The sequence below is a fragment of a genome, unplaced genomic scaffold (assembly GCF_019419815.1).
Source record: "Pyrus x bretschneideri cultivar Hongxiangsu unplaced genomic scaffold, Pyrus_bretschneideri_v1 Contig67, whole genome shotgun sequence".
NCBI lineage: Eukaryota > Viridiplantae > Streptophyta > Magnoliopsida > Rosales > Rosaceae > Pyrus > Pyrus x bretschneideri.
The window spans coordinates 1,816,829-1,834,339 of NW_025999806.1; the positions used below are offsets into that span (position 1 = coordinate 1,816,829).

Consider the following 17,511-nt stretch of genomic DNA (forward strand, 5'->3'; position numbering starts at 1 on the left):
ATGTGGATGGGATCGGAAGTGATTGCAGGACTGGGTTTTTGGGTTGACAACTTCTTTATTAACTATTAAATTATTAAACCTAATTGTAATTTTTTTTTTCTAATTTAATTAGACTTGTGTGACCCATTTATGCGTCATGTCAGCACATGACATAATTTTTTGACAGAGTTGTGATGGAATGACTACATTGATTTGAGACACTTACTTGCAGGACTACGATGATTGATTTTCAATTTCAGGGACCATTTTGATGTCACGGGTCAATTTCAATGATCATTTTGATGTCGTAGGTCAATTTTAAGAACCATTTGTGAGAAAAAAAATGAATAATGGGGTCCATTTATGTGCCACATCAACACTTAACATAATTTTTAATAGAATTGTGACGGAAGAATCACATTGATTTGCAACACCTATTTTCATGAACTATATTGATTGATTTTCAATTTCAGGGACCATCTAGATGGTGAGGAACAGTTTCAAGGATCATTTGTGATGAAAACCCCACATTATAAAGGAAAGCGGAAAGAAAGTGGGAAAACTGAAGAACACTTGCTTAAATTCGTACTTAAATACATCTACAAGATAATCGTCAATTAAAATTGAAACTTGTATCCTGATGAGAGTAAGAATTATTGATTATGTCTTCTAAGTAGCCATAATATCTGTTAGCAGCATCATCACTAATATTGTGTTGTGTGAAATCTGATGACCCAACTGGATCGAAGGGAAGAGCTTTCAAAGCCGGAGGGAAAACATGTTCTGCAGGTGAAACATCAACGGCGCCATTCGGATCATTACCATCTTCCCCTATAAAGTAGTTGAGCATTGCAGCATATCCAGTGTCATCCACTACCCCACCTATATCCTCCACATCTTGCCTTAGCAAGAAGTTCTCCAAATCTTCTGCATTCCAGCTGAAAGATCCCTTGCCGTTGCCATTGTCGTTGCGATTGCCGTTGCCAACATCATGATCATCACCCACCGTTGTTAGCGTTGTATTAGGCAGCGTGTCTTTAGATATCAATATTGGTCTGATCGAGACATGTTGCGCATTATTATCTTCCAAAACTATATCCCGGTTGATACATTGCCTCTTACTAACGGGTGATTGTGATTGTTTAAATCTCTTGTTAATATTTTCATGAAGCACCAAATATTTTTGTTTAAACGCCACCAACTCTGCAACTGTTTTGCAGGTTTGCAACTCCTTCTCAACCGACTCTTTAACCTTTGCCACCTTATTCTTCTCCGCAATCTCCTCCTCTCTCTTTCGCTTCTTATGACTTTCAAGTTGCTTTCTGAGCACTTGGATCTTGTCTCTTTGCTCCTCCTGATTGTCTTCTGTAAAGCGGCTGGTAGAAGGTGCTTGCGCTATCTTAAAATAGCGATTGAGCACGGCATCAACAGAAGAGTGTCCGAAAGAGTAAGGCCTACCAGCAGGAGACAGCACTAGAACGGCAATTTGTGCGTCGAACTTCAAGCAAAATTCCGAAGCCTTGCTGAACAGCCCGTAACGCCTCTTAGAGAAACTCACATACTTTCTGTTTAGCTCTTTTTGTTGTACTACTCTTGGATCCACTCCTTCTTGCGACTCCAGTTTAATTACTTGACCGGCTCTTCTTCTTCTCGACATGGATGGAAGGATCGAAATATGCGGTTGGGAAATGAATAATGTATTGTCAATTAATCGTTGCGTCTTGTTTTGAATAGCTGACTGAATTATTGTTGGTGCTGTCTGTGTGTGTTCGTAGCTACATCCTTCACAGTGATCTCTTTCTGTGTATATAATGTAGTTGGTTTTTCACCTGATTGCAGTAGGAAACTGCCTGCCTTGGTTCGGAAAAGGCAAAACATCGATCGGGAAAGTCTTTTTGTCTAAATATCCCAGCTCAGCTGGATCAATTAACAATAAAATAATTCTATCCAAAAGAAAATAGGAAAAATATATAGCTAAGGTTAACGGCCAGATATTCATTTTATTTTATATTGGGAAAGTCCTCCTTGAATTTCCCAGTAGTAGTGTACTATATAATAATAAAAATAAATTAGGAAATAGACAAGATTATTGTTATTTTATATTTTTTGTAATAAACTTGCCAAATTAAATTGGGAGTGCTTTCTTGCGAAACAATTCAAGGCATTCATTGATCGTTAGCATCCACGGCTCATATGGAATCCTTGCATCTACATGCAAGGCAACCTCCTCCTCCTTGTTAGATTTTTGGGTCGATGGGCTGAGAATCCCACTCTAACTAATATTGGTGAGGAAAAAAAATAAAGAGAGAGTTTAAATATGATTATCATACTCTAACTAATACCGATGTTTTTTTATGATAAACTCCATACTTGACAGATTGGACATGTGGTAATTACCAAGTTTGGAATAATATCAGTGTTGTTAAAGTAGGGTCCCGACCCGTTGACCTCAAAAATTTAACATGGTATGAAGTTGAATTTTTTAGGTCAACGAGCCGAGGGTCCAATCCAACAGCATCGATACTGTCACCCAACTTGATAATTACCACCTGACGGATTTGGCAAGTGGTAATTATTAAGTTGAGGACAGTATCGGTATTGTTGGAGTGGGAGCCCCGACCCTTCAACCTAAAAAATTCAACACTTTTTCTCCCGTCTTTCCAGAATTTGTGCAGCATCTTTACCATCTCCTCCCCTTCTAGCTCAATCAAAATCTTGTGATGAAGTTCATCATCCTTGAAAGCAAGTTACTTAGTAAGGCGCAATGCACTAAACAACTATTAACTCCTCTATCATGCCAGAATTCTGTAACATTGCCTTACCTCAAAACAATCCTACGTTTGTACTTGCATCACCTTTTCAAATAACTCAAGATTTTTCTTGGGTCCAACAGCTGGCTCATCTTCTTCTACAGCTTCTGCTTTGGTTGCTGTAAATTGCCATCGAGTACCACAACAAACCTTTTCGTATGATTAATAAACTAATTATTAGTCTTGGTCATGCTCAATTAAAGTATTTAATTGCTTATCCATCTCATTGATATTTCTTCACATTCATCCTTATTCGGTGTACGACCCTTAAGTTTCAATTAGCGAGGTAGTGGGTAATTGTAACTCTAACAGTCGATTGTGAATTGAGACTAACTTCCAATTCTCTCTTTGTTGAAGATTAGTGTTTGCTAACCTTCAGAACTTTCACAAACCATGAGTGACACGTAGTAGTATGTCATGGCTACCCAAACTAAGTAGAAGTGGTTGGAGAACAAATCCAGTTACAACTATAATGCTATATGGTCATTCTCTAATTTAGTACTCTTGACCACATTGTTTAATTGATAGTTTGTCTACTATCCAATGTCATTCTTCTCTATATGATTCCAATGGATGTGATTTGAAACGTACTTTCTAAATCTCATTCACACAATTCTGCCATGCCATTGTGCTTGCAGTACAATAGGCGTCTGCCTCCTAGAATTCTACAATCTATAATCTGAAGTCAAAACACTGCAATCTTCAGACTCTAACAAACTTTATACATTTCATACTCTCAAGTCACAACTTAGAATTGAAAATGGCAGCTAAAATATTAGAGAATATATATCCCGAGTAGAAAGCAAAGTCCCTAATTCTATATTCTAAATATTCCTAAATTCCATTCATATGCTTTAGTCAAAGACTCTGAAATCATATCTCAAACATTCCAACAGCGTACAACCTTCTAAAGTCAACTGAGACGACAATGCACGGTTTTTTATGGCTTGAGTCAACCATGGCCCTCCGAAATGTAAACCATGAACCTCATCTCATAGGTTACCACCATATTTACCATCATTTACTACGATTTCAGAATCACCACACATACTTCTCTCTCATTGTTATTGTTTGTAGTAAAATTAGAGAAAGTGAACCCAAAGGGAAAGATATGCAAAAGGTGCACAACAAGAGGGAGCCCCTAATCACTTGTGTGCTTAGTAATTTTTTCCAAATTTGTTTTGAAAAATTAATTATGAAATCTTGGCTCATACTTCCTTTCCGAGTTGTATTGATGCAGTTTTAGTGATGATGATGAGGAAGATGAGTTGGAGACGGTGTTCGATCCTGATTTAGATTCTAATTCCAAAGAAAGTATCAAGCAGTAAAGAACTAAAGATGAGTTAAATCATGCATCATTAGTTCCTTACTGCTTTCTGTTTACTTAGATTGGAATGTTCTTTATGTTGCCCTTAACTACTATCTATTGCTCCAACGCTATTGGAATATTTGCTAGTTTAAGACTTTTTTTTTCCGTCATTTTAAGATAAATGATTTGGTAATGGAGTTTCATTTATCTAGTTGTTGAATTCCCTATATATTTCTTTTATGTTTTTCTACTTTATGGATTGCTATAAATGGATCAAAATTAGTTGAAAAAAAAAAATCACTACAAAATAATCTTAATTGGCTATTGATTTTGAAGATCAGTCTTGTCAAGCCGTAGAATTGAAGTTGGTGGAAAAGTACTATCGCGGCCATTGCGTGAGTAAAAATAAAAATATGCAAAAGTGAAAGCAAACTTACACAACACGACGTTAATTTCGTCTAGCACCAGTCTTGCCAAATAACTTATCGGGGGGAGCAACAACCAAAGTCGTCCAGTGAGTAGAATACGAAGTATGCCAGTCAAGCGTGTTGTTTTAGTTACACTATAACATAGTATAATTATATCAAAGTCTTCATCACATATCTTGCCATATCACATCGTCCCTTCACATGTTGTTATCCTTCATAATATGTAGCTCACCACCTAACCCTAAATTGGTCATCTTAATATCTTCGTGTGCCATATATTTGGCCAGCCTAATATCCCCGTGTGCCATACAAAATGACTAAATAATCCATTAACTGGTTGCTAATCCATTGTCCTTTCAATAAACGAATCCCAAGTGATTCTTTGGGATTATATAAAATTGATGTTGTACAAGTATTATGTTGAAATTTATTAAATGTTTATGGGGGAGGTTCCCCCCACCTATTCTATGAGCTGATGCCGCATAAGTATTACGTTGAAAATTATTAAATGTTTTTTTTGGGGGGGGGGTGGGCGGGGTTCCCCCCAACCCCCTCCCCAAAACTTATGACAATTGATTTTGCATAATTCTATGAATTGATGCTGCATAAATATTAATAACATTCGCCAAATACTACTAACTCATAATCCATTCCAATTCTAACAAATATATTATAACTATACTGCAAAAAACAAAGGAACTTCAATGAAAACCAAAGCAGCACAACAAAAAATCACCTTCCTCAAACACTTGATCAAATAAAAACTGAATCAAAATCTTCAAAACTAAAAAACCGTGACTGCAAAAACAAATACAATAAAAAAAAAATCAATGCGACCAATAAAAAATTGAAAAATCAGAGACTCTTCAAAATCTAAACCGAAATAAATTCAAAAACACACTACACTTTGAAAAATCTAAATTGGAACAGATAAAATTAAGAGAGATACACTTGCCTTCGAAGAAAACTTGAATGATTCGAATAGAAATTATGGTGATAGATAATTGAGGGAGATGACGAGAGATAAATTGGAACAGGTAAACTTTAGAGAGAAAGAAAAATAGCAGAGAAACGAAAATAAAATTTAAATGATTCAAATAGAAGAGAGTAACTTCACCGCCAATCTCGTTTAACATAAAAAGGAAAGGCAACTATGTAACTCCGTTTCTAATGGAAAAACAGGACATGATGTCATCTTACGCGGGTTTAAAAAATGTCCTTTCTTGAAATGTTTAAAAAGTGTAGTCTAATATATAATTAAGTATTGAAAGTATACTCTAAGTGTAATTTTTCCTTTTTAAAATTTAATTATTTTTATTTGCCACGTCAACAAAAATATATGGGCCTTATATTTGCCATGTCATCATTTAACAATCAAATTAAACTAACGAATGTATGCAATTGCAACGAAATGATAAGTAATGTACGAGATTGAAATATTTTAAAGATGTTGTATGAGATTGAAATTACACCAAAATCTCAGGGGGTAAAATCTAATTTATCCATAAAAGATATACATTAAATTAAATTCAACAAAAAAAAAAACAAAAATCAGAAATTGGACATTCACAAAAACATTGAAACTGTGGCCCAGAAAAAAAAAAAAAAAAAAAACATTGAAACCAACATTGCAGGCACATCCATGGATTTCCGGAAAGCCATGCTAATTATAAAGTTTGTAGGAAAACGGACATGAGATTTGATGCCCACCCAAATAGATAGAAAGAGAACAAGAACAAGAAGATGATGATAGAGAAAGGAGAACACATCTGAACGGAGAGGTCCCCAACCTAACTCAAAGCCCATAGTTGAGACACCTGCAAATCAAAACAACTAAATTCGCAAGTGGGGGAGAGTGGCAAAATTTGGTTCACATGGGTAGCTGTTTTTCTCGTGAGACCTACTGCTTTTTGGGGCTAGATGTAGCCTAATTTTTTCTACCCAATAAAGAAGTTGCTAGCTCAAGTGGTGGATATAGCCCCAATTTCAGACTCATTGGGGATGAAATTTCTCATTAGGGCTTCAAATGTAGTAGCTTTATGAAGGATAAAACCCTCATTCTAAGAACTCCTAAACTCACAACCTATCATCCACTGACGATGTACTACACTTGAAATCGAAAAACAGATCGTCAACAAAATTGAAGAAGATCACTGGAAAATCAAAGAAAAAGATCGTTGAAAAATTGAAGAACGATTGCAAAATTGAAGAAGAGGTTCGAACCAAATGGAATAAGATGATCGAGCAAACGCAAATGAAAATAGAAATTGCGGAGACGGACTTGTAACCTGTGTGCGCGTTACATAACCCACCTTATTACATTCATAAATCATCATGTTTAATTTTGCCTATCTTATATCTTGACACAACAAATAATGAACTAGATTCGTAGCTGCTGCGTTAAGAATGTGACACACAAATTAAACCCTATTTGGGACAATTGTAGTAATGATGTAAGTAGGGATCGTTCTAACCGGGGATTAACTAGGGATGCTAAACACTTTAAACTGACTCAAATAAATAAAACTAACCTTTAAACACTTAACTCATTTAACAAAAACTCAAAACAAGTCCACAAGACTCCAAATATTTAAAAACACAAAATAAGATAGATTGTAATGACTAAGACTAAACAAAATATGGGGGGATTGTGTTTGGACGAAATTAAATTAAATGGACAGATTGTAAAGAAAACAGATTGTAAGACAAATTGTGATGAATCAATAGATGATGGAATAGCTAAGGGGTTCATCTCCACACATGTCATACTTGCACACAAAACGATTTCTAATTGCTTTTCAATAACCCATGAATTCTCAACGCCCCAGATTAACTGTGAATTGCACTAATTAACCCTCAGATTTTCCTAACGTTATTGAATTGGATGATTGCATACGACAACCCAAAGCATTCCCCACAAGTTCCCTATATGAATTGCATAATAGAGATACAAGCAAGAATCATTAAGTTCTTTGAAAACCATAAGCATTGACGAAGCATTCGTTACTATGAATTGCATGAAACTTATGCCAAGAATTTACTTAACGCAATTGAGGTCATCAACTTTTACTACTTGTGAATATAAGTTTGTAACGATTAGGAGAAACTTCCTTATATCCTAGCATTAGATTTACGCATGATAATTAAGCGTGCACTCTCAACCAACATACGCAAATCAGTTTAATTCAAATAGATAAGTAAATTGAATTTACAACTTATGAAACGCAATTAGAGGTAATCAAATCATATAGCAAGCATGATCATGGTTTCGAATCCCCCCCTAGCCAAGGGGGGGTTTTAGTTCCTCATACGTACAAGACAAAGATAAGTAAATTTAACCATTGAAATCAAGGAGAGAAAACACCTAAAAATTCCAACAACTCAAACTTGAATTGTATGAACGTTTAGGCCCTCTTCTCCTCCTCTTTGTTGTGGCACAAGGTCTAAGGACAGGTTTTGGGGTGGTATTTGTATGGAGGAATGGATGTGTGATGGTAGGGTAGTGTTTTGGAGGGATGGGGAGTGCAGGAAATGTAAGGGGAATTGCACGGCAAGGGGAGAATGGTGCTGGAATGTGTATGAAATGGTAGTGTTTTGCACGGCTAAGCTTGTTTGATGGGTGAAATGTGTATGAATGGATTTGAAGGGAAGTGATGGTGTTTGGGGAGAGAATGGGAATGGTGTGAAGTGTGTATGAATCCTCCTTTGTGGCTGCAATGGACGTTTATTTATAGGTGGATGAATGATTAAAAAAGAGGGAATATGACAGCTAGGGAGAGAATGTGGCTGCCATCATGAAGAGTGCATGGATGTGGCTGAATAATAAAATGGGAAAGCATGTGGGTGAATGGATTAAAGAGGGAATGATGATGGGAGAGCATGTGGGTGACAGCTAGGTTGGTTGGTGGCTGAATTATGAAGAGGGAAAGCTGGAAAGGGTGCTGTTTTGCACGTCAAAGGAGTGTAGGTTGCTGGAATGTGGAATGTTATTGCACGGCACAAGGGATTTTTGGGATAGAAAAGGTATGTGAGATGTGGCTGAGATTTAGGTGAAAAAGGAATGTGTTTTAAGTGGTTTAAAACAGGAAACAAGGCCCTTCCTTGCACGGCAAGGAAGGGAAACACCAAGGGACACACGGCAAGGGCTTTAATGTTGCAAGGGACATTGTTTTGTGACCTAGAATAGGTAGGAGTCCTTGATATTGCTCAAACATAAGATCTTTAGGTCTTCAATTTCGTCCATTTCTTTTGCTCCAAGCATATGCTATCCATTCCAAGCCCAATTTTTGCTCCAAAATGCTCCAAAATGCACCTTTTTGCTTCCTTAGCCATATGAACCTAGAAACACACGAAAATGACATAAAGGACTAAAATAACTAAAGAAACACAACGTAAATGCATGAGAACAAGCCAATTAAGTCGCATAAATATGCTCCTATCCGTAGCCATTTTAATTGAGCACAATCTATCAATCCAGCGCACCAAGCGGTCAAATGAGCTTTTCACTTAAATAATAATAATAAAAAAAAGACCTCATTTTCACACCCAATTAGTGATTTGACTCGTTTGGCAGGGTGAAAAAAATGAAAAAGAGAGAGAAATCGTGGAATTCACTCTCAATCTCCCTCTCATTAGTCATTAGTCGTTTCCAGCGGTTCATTTTATTCTAGGGTTTGTTTCTTCACCCTCTGGCTCTCCAAATCCCCAAAATCCATGGCCGAGATCATTAACATGCCTGTCGAGTCCTTGGACCGCCGTCGTGATCGCAAAGAGAAGTCCTCCGATGACCCCCAATCCCCGCCGCAAGAAGCACCAGCTCCACCCCCGCCAGCCGCACCATCGCGAAGACGCGACAGGGACGAAAGGGACAGAGGCAAAGACGATAGGGACCTCGACCGCCCTCTCAGTCGCCGCCCCGATTATTACGATCGAAATCGCTCACCTCCGCCTCCTGCTATTCGAGAGAGAGATAGAGAGAGGGACTATAAGCGCCGGAGCAGCCTCAGTCCTCCACCCCCGTTTAGGGACCGCAGGCACTCCCCACCGCGGAGGTCTCCACCCCCTCCGTTCAAGCGGTCTAGGAGGGAAGATGGAGGGTATGATGGCAGGAGAGGGAGCCCCGAGAGGAGGGTTTGGACCTGGGGATAGGAGGTGAGTGAGTTTTGTTGGTTTTCCTTTAGATTTACTAGTGGTTACAGATGAGTTTGTGCTTCTTCTTTTTCTGTTTGTTTTTGGAGAGCGAAGACGAGGGATTAACTTTAGTAGGTGGAGAAATTGAAGCTCTGCATTTTGACCTGGAATTGAATTTGGACATGGAGATTTGAGGACATACCGAAAATTGTCCCCAATTATTTCTATTTATAAGACCCATAGTTGCATTTTGATGACTAAAGTATTCAAGAATGTTAGAGGAACATGTGAACCTTGGGTTGAATACAGGGTCTCCATAATCTTTTGCTGAAAAGCAGAAAGCATCTGTTCCCTGGTGCATAAAATTACACGTTCCTTGTGGGTTTTTGTAAAATTCAGATCTAAATTTGTTGTTTTATGGATATGCTTAATCATCAAATGATTACGGTCCTTGTGGTTTGAAATGTTCATCTGTCTTGTTAGTCATATAACCACAAGTAATTCGTCACTTGATTTCTTGTCTCCCGGTGGTTGGAAGGTAGCTGTGATGAGCATGTCAGTGACATCAATTTTAGTGGAAACTTTGTAAAAAGGGAACTAGATTGATTATGCAAAATTTGGTTCCTGTAATTTCTTTTTAAAAATTGGGGATAAGTCGGATTTCTGTTTTTGATAACCATTCTTATCGATTTCTGTTTATGATAACCATTCTTACTACACTGGCAACGTGGATGCAAGTTAATAATTCTTTTTAACTAATAAAGGGAAAAAATGCCTTAATCTTAGAGGAAGGGGACTCGAATGTCTCTCTTGCTGTAGATGCATCTTGTGTTTTATACAATACTGCCATGCTGTATGCCGTTCCTGGTCCTTTAATGCTTATTTGTTCTTTTGTTGCATACCTGTTGGATCTTTGGGCCTATTTCTCAGTTTCAGTTTATGGTTTGTTTTTCTACAGTATAAAGTTTGAAATATTTGGCACTTTATATGGTACTGTCTTTGTTGTTCAATCTCTTGAGCATTGTTCGTATGATCTTTTGATGCACAGGTTTGGATATGATTATCCAAGTGGATATGATCGTGAGATGGGGGGTAGAGCTGGTTATGGTGACGAAAGACCTCATGGTCGGTATGTTGGACGCCCATCTGGTGGCTATGGTCCTGGTGGTAAGTGCTTAAATGTTTTTCAGCAACTTTTTATGGGTTGGTGTGGGTATGCTTCAGTCTTAATAGTAATATAATGAAGTTTTTATGTGTTAATGTGATTAAGAGGTAGTCAATCAAGTGATTAGAAGGATTATGGATGATAAGATACTTTTGCTAATTATTAAAGTCATGAGTTTTCTTATGTGGTGAGCTCTATAGGAAGGTTCAGTGTTGAAGTTGAACAGACTTCCATTGCTATATGATCTAAAAGCTTTCGTAAAATCTTTGACCATCTGCTCTGACATAGTGTTAAGGAAGTGTAAATAAGTTCTAGCTAATTCAATGGTATGAGTCGTGATACAAGGAAGCCTGGGCATGGTTTATGTTGTTGGGAATCACTTAATGTTTACAAATTTCTGGTTAAGACCCAAATTTTAATATTTTTAATTAGAAAATTTTGGTCATTTTCTCAGACTGGGATTCAGGAAGGGGTGGTTTTGGTGATGCTTCCAGCACTGGGACTACTCAAAGGTTAGGATTTTATCCTGCACTTAGTTCTATTTTTACTCATTATGTTTAATTACTTATTCATTTTGTATTTTCTTTTTCGTTTATTTTATATGTTTATGATGTTATTAATTTTTGCTTACTTAAAATGAAAAGTCAAAATTATTCCTATTCTTTATCTATTATTTGGTTCTCAGTTGTGCTTCATTTGAGCACACTGTCCATTAGTTCAGGATTCTTGACTTTATCAAAAGTGAAATGTTAATCGAACTTCAAAGTGTGGTATTTAGGGCACTTTGTTATTCAGCATCTTGATACATGGCCATACATAATGTGGCATTTCTCCTTATGTTCTGTAGTAAATTTTATTTTATTTTTCCAAATCTTTAGTTAAGGTCTTGTTAGTAGGTTAGATTACTAGCATTTTAAATTTTGACTGGATGACTGTTGAAGCCTATGAACAAGGTTGTGCTTGTTGAATTGCTTAGATTTAGTCTGTACAGTATAGTGCCTGGTGACTGTAATAACTTAATACTTGTATAATCCATCTAAGCCCTCTGCTATCCTGCATATTTATGCTTTTTTCCATGCAAGGCTATGAAAATGTCATAAATTTCAATTTATTAGTTGTGAAAAATAGGTGCTGTCTCTCTTTTCAATGGTTTTTTCTAGTGAAATAAAATGGGTATTAGAGAGTATTTATTGTTTTATATTTGGTTTAATTTGATTTGCTTTTAAATCTGCTATGCTCATCCTTGTCTGTCAACTAACAAGTAAACATCCTGACATGCTTGACTGTTTATTGACTCTCTTAATTTAATTGATATCTTCGGGGTTGGGGATGTATTCTTTCACCAAGTAATGTGACATACTGAATAACTTTTCAGAGAAGGGTTGATGTCGTACAAACAATTCATTCAGGAGCTTGAAGATGACATTCTTCCATCTGAAGCTGAGCGCAGGTACAGAATGGAGTAATTGTAAAGCAGATGACATTTGTTTGGCTTAACGTATGATTTTGAAGAATACAGTAGTGATTGCAACTTATTTATAATGTAGATATCAAGAATACAAGACAGAGTATATATCTACCCAGAAGCGAGCTTATTTTAATGCTCATAAAGATGAGGACTGGTAATATTGTCTTACTTTGTTTCTTTCCTTTAGCTAACGTCTATCATTCTAACAGAACTAGCTTGTGTCTATAGGCTGAAAGACAAATATCATCCCACAAATCTGCTCACTGTTATCGAAAGGTGTGCACTTAAGCAGAATTTTGTTGGTGGAAACTGTTTTTGTTTTTTTTTTCGAGTGCTTCATTCTGTTTGGGTGACGTAATCTTACAAAGCTGATATTGTTATTTTTTTTTATCATAACTCGTACTAAACTTTTCTCTTGGGTTTCTATCTAGGAGGAATGAACTTGCACGAAAAGTAGCAAAAGATTTTCTGCTTGATCTACAAAGTGGGACCTTGGACCTGTAAGAACTGTCTACACCTTGTATGCATGTTTGATTGTGTCTTTTGTCTATTAAAGCAGGCTGATGGTATTTTGGCTTTTGGCGCAGAGGCCCAGGTGTCAATCCTGCAGCTCCAAATAAGCCAGGACACAATAGTGAACCAAATTCTGAAGATGAAACTGACGTGGGTGACAAGCGGAGACGGCCTGGCAGGGAACCAAATAAAGAAAATGATCATCTTTCAGCTGCTCCTAAGGCTCACCCAGTCAGTTCTGAGCCCAGACGTATACAAGTAGACATTGAACAAGCGCAGGCCCTTGTTCGCAAACTTGACTCTGAAAAAGGAATTGTGGAAAACATTTTATATGGACCTGATAATGACAAAAATAGAGAAAAATTGCATGGTGGCTCCGGTGGCCCTGTTATTATAATACGGGGTTTGACATCTGTAAGGGCTTGGAGGGCATTGAGCTACTAGACACTCTTATTACTTATCTCTGGCGCATCCATGGTTTAGATTATTATGGAATGAGTGAATCAAACGAAGCAAAGGGTCTACGGCATGTGAGAGCAGGGGGGAAGAGTTCCGATCTGACTAGTAATGGAAATGAGTGGGAAAAGAAGTTAGACTTGTGTTGGAAAGAAAGGTTGCAGAGTCAAGATCCTTTGGAAATAAGGACTGCTAGGGAAAAGATAGATACTACTGCTTCTGAGTCCTTGGATCCCTATGTTCGGAAGATCAGGGATGAAAAGTACGGCTGGAAGTATGGTTGTGGAGCCAAGGGCTGCACGAAGCTCTTTCATGCTTCTGAATTTGTGCACAAACATCTTAAATTGAAACACCCTGAACTTGTGATGGAGGTGACTTCCAAACTGCGCGAGGAGCTGTATTTTCAGAATTATATGAAGTATGTATTTTATTTTTAGAACTATGCAAGTTGATATTATGTGGTTCTTTGGATTCAAATAGTCATGACGTTTATCTCTTTATGTGGTTTTCAAAAATATACCCTCATCAGTGATGTGGATGCACCTGGTGGAACTCCTATTATGCAGCAACCTGTACTGGTAAGAATCTTTGAAATCAACATATTATTGTTTCTATTGTGGTTGTGTACATTATACCTTTCCTATGTACACATGTACCCAGGAAACAAATTGGTAGCATAATTTCAGGTTTTTGCCTCCATCCTTTCTCTATGTAATTCAAGGTTTAATAAAGACTGGGATATTAGAAACTTGACCAGTTGGTATTGTTATAGTTTATTACATGACTATGTGGTGAGTTTCGAACTTTATATTTCTAAGTTTTATTAGTCTTTCCATACAGGAGGCAGATAAAATTTAGGCAAGAGTAATAACGTACTAATAATCCCAATATCACAATGAATTGAATCATATGATCCTAAATGCATTCAAATGGAAATAACAATTTTAGAACAATACTCGAGCAGACTTTTAAGTTTCCTTTCTAAGAGATGCATTTCTGTACGCACATAGGGACAAGACTTGGTTTGACTTTGGTTATCCCCCGTTTAAAAGTGCATAGTTTTGGTGTATCAATATCTGTTTTGTCTTGGTTAGAGTTTTTATGCTATTTTTGTAGTATGGTTATTATAAATGCGTAATTTTGTTGCTTGTCCATTTTTCTTTTGGTATCTTTTTCGCATCATGTGATGATTGGCTTATTCACATGATAAGCTAGGATTAGGATTATTCAGAATTGGGTGTACTAGTTTTATTAGTTCTGTATTCCTTTTTTCCACCAACGTTTCTGACTACATGTAAAAAAATTAAAGAGGTAAACATGTTTTAAATTGCAGTAGTCTATTACAGGAAACTTAATTCTATTAATATTTCACCCTGTTTAAATATGTTATTCCCTTACAGATCATCTTTTATGTTATTGTTAGCATTGTATTTGATTCACTTGCATCACGCTGATTTTGTCATTTACAGAGGGACAAACCCCAGAGGCGTAGGCCTTTAGAGAATAGATTGAAAGACGAACGGGGTAATCGTAGAGAACGAGAAAATCGAGTTAATGGTGAGAGATTTGATAGGTCTGAGAATATGCAATCAAGTGAATTCCAGCCCAATAATGATGGTCCAGATGGAGGAAATCATGATGACCCGATGTTTGAAAATTTTGGTGGGCAAGGAATGCGCGTTGGTCCTCCTTTCCCATCAGATATACCGCCACCAGCCTGTATTGATGCCTGTGCCTGGTGCTGGGTATGTTCACAGTTCTTGGACATTGTTTTCATTATATTTGAAATGGCATTGGTTTCTCTCTTTTTATTTTCTTTCTTTCTTTGAGATCAAATTATGTATTGGTTTCAATGCAGTCCATTAGGACCTTTTGTTCCTGCTCCCCCTGAAGTTGCAATGCAGATGTTGCGAGATCAAGGTGGTCCTCCACCTTTTGAAGGCAGTAGTAGAAATGTGTGGCCTGGACCTCAAATGAGTGGGCCAGCCCCAATTCTTGCTTTATCACCAGCTTTTCGACAGGATCCTCGACGTTTAAGAAGGTAACTTATGTTTGAAACATAATTGAAGTGTAAACTTCCTGACCTGATCTGGTGATTGGTGTTGGAGCCAAGCTCAGTATATATTGGTTTTCTGGTTGAAACAATTAGTAATTAGATTTTGAGTATGTTCCTTAACTTTTAGATGTCGAGGGAAATATGTTGTTCATAAGTGGGTTCGTTGTAGGGAAAAATCTTCTACAAGCTCTACCAGAAATAATCATAAATAACTGAATACAACTTACATGGGATGTCTGAATACCAAATTATTGATTATATTACAATTTATGCAGTTATCAAGATCTAGATGCCCCAGAAGATGAAGTGACGGTGATAGACTACAGGAGCTTGTAGATATTTTTGCAGGCAGAACGGTCATAGACTTGAATTCTGTATAAGCTACATATTATTTCCAGGCCAAGGCAACTCCAGTACTCTTGAGGTCAGCCAGTGAAAGTTTGTTGCATCTTGACTTGACTGCAGTTTGAAGTTGTAGTAAAATGATCTAGCAGGACACGGGCCCTGATAGTCGCTTAGAATCCACCGCTCTTTTTCATTGACGGTGAGGCGATGAGCGTGCTGTTGGGGATGTAACTCATGTTGACTTTTGATTTATTGAGAGGTATTTGAATTCCTGAGTTGTTGGAAATCATAATCGCTGGCTGTAAATTGGAGTTGTGGACACTATAGATTGCAGATGGCTTTGCTGCATTTGTTTCCTTTCCATCTTGTTGGATTAAATTAAATTGTTAATGACTAATTCTCAACTGTAGATTAGTTAGTCATTTGTAACTTTTGCCCACTTATGTTTTCTTGAGTTAAAGGCTGCTGCTTTTTTTTTTCTATTTTTTTTTTTTTTTTTTTTTTTTAAATTGTCATTATCATCTCGGATCTGAAGCACACGACGTTACTGGTGGCGTTTGTTTCGGAAATATCAATCATCTTCCCACTGTATTTTGGGTTTGAATTTATTGAATGGGTGGTCTTATTTAGAATTCATTCTGGATCCTCTTTGTAGGATTTTGAGGATACGTGAATCGTGTTCGTTAATCGTACATTATGCAATCATAAAATATAAAATTGAATACAAATAGTACTTGTACGACGTACGAGGAATGTATACGATTCACGGATTTTTGAGATCCCGACAAAGAGAGGATCCGGAGAGGATTTTGTTGGGTCTTATTCATACTCTTTTTTTTACCTTTCACATTCTTTTCAACTTTTGGCCCATTAAAAATATGGATAAAGCTGGGATTTTTAAACCAAATTTGCAGATCGGATAATGTGTCACCAATAGAAAGAGAAAATTGCAATAATGGTCTTTCAATTTTAACTCAATTGGAGCACTGATCTCTCAATTGAAAATCTATGACGATTGGTCCCTTAACTCATCAAAACATGTAGCTATGATCATTTTGGTTAACTCTATTAAAACTTCTGTCAAAATGAGTTACGTGTTATGCACGTGAGATCAAAATCAAGGGGCAAATATAGGTAACTCAATTAAAAAAATTATAGAAATAGTTCCTCAACTTTAATCCAATTAGATCAATGATTTCTCAACTTTGAATCAATTGTAACAATGACACTTCCAACACGATCCTGTAAACACGAAAATTCTGTAACGAATGAAATGAGAACGTGTGTATAAAGTAGATTTGTATTGATGAATTTGTAGGGTTACAATCTCTGTTTACAACTTTTCTCTGATTCAGTCTTCAAATTTGATGTAGATGCGTAGGTTGTTGATCCAAGGGTAGTGATGACTTTCTCGGACGAACAATTGAACGATTGCTTCAAGTTTTGAGCTTGAAACAACGCTTGGATAGTCTTCTCCTTAGGTTTAGGGCTACGACAAAGGTGATGTTGATTTGGGATTTTGTTGATTCAAGGGTCTTGGCGACTTGATCTTGAATCGAACGTCGTTACAAGTTTTAAGCTTGCAACAAAGTCTTGAAAAATCAGCACAAGTGCTTGTTGATTCTTCAAGGGAATGCTTCGGCTTTGGTTGAAAGAAAGATTCGGCTTTGGTTGTACATTTTTCGAAGAGAGCTTTGGCAATGTATTAGTCTTCAAATATTTGGCAGAGGCTATCCTTTTGTGAGAATTTCGGCCCTTCAATGTAGAAATTGTCAACCTTTATGCTTGTCTGAGGAACTTGTATTTATAGACTTCTCAAAGCTTGCCTTTGGATGGATTTGACCTTGATTTG

General features: G+C 37.0%; 2 protein-coding genes across 2 annotated transcripts; one reads left to right on the forward strand and one right to left on the reverse strand.

Annotated features, from left to right (window-relative positions):
- Positions 1–520: 520 nt before the first annotated feature.
- On the reverse strand, positions 521–1,729 carry LOC103932374 (MADS-box transcription factor 50-like). Its single transcript, XM_009341953.2, has one exon. It carries the CDS (start codon positions 1,634–1,636, stop codon positions 593–595), a length of 1,044 nt encoding a protein of 347 aa, XP_009340228.2. The 5' UTR covers positions 1,637–1,729; the 3' UTR covers positions 521–592.
- Positions 1,730–9,124: 7,395 nt separating this feature from the next.
- LOC103932369 (serrate RNA effector molecule) lies at positions 9,125–16,098 on the forward strand. Its single transcript, XM_009341949.3, is given in 15 exon segments — positions 9,125–9,644; positions 9,646–9,677; positions 10,705–10,823; positions 11,276–11,333; positions 12,197–12,271; positions 12,369–12,443; positions 12,518–12,565; positions 12,721–12,789; positions 12,877–13,214; positions 13,217–13,676; positions 13,788–13,836; positions 14,728–14,973; positions 14,975–15,003; positions 15,117–15,299; positions 15,590–16,098. Coding segments are annotated over 15 exon segments (2,247 nt in total). The 5' UTR covers positions 9,125–9,239; the 3' UTR covers positions 15,651–16,098.
- The last annotated feature ends 1,413 nt before the right edge of the window (positions 16,099–17,511 follow it).

Excerpts from the sequence above, each read along its gene's own strand:
- LOC103932374 (XM_009341953.2), bottom strand. The coding sequence starts at position 1,636 with ATGTCGAGAAGAAGAAGAGCCGGTCAAGTAATTAAACTGGAGTCGCAA.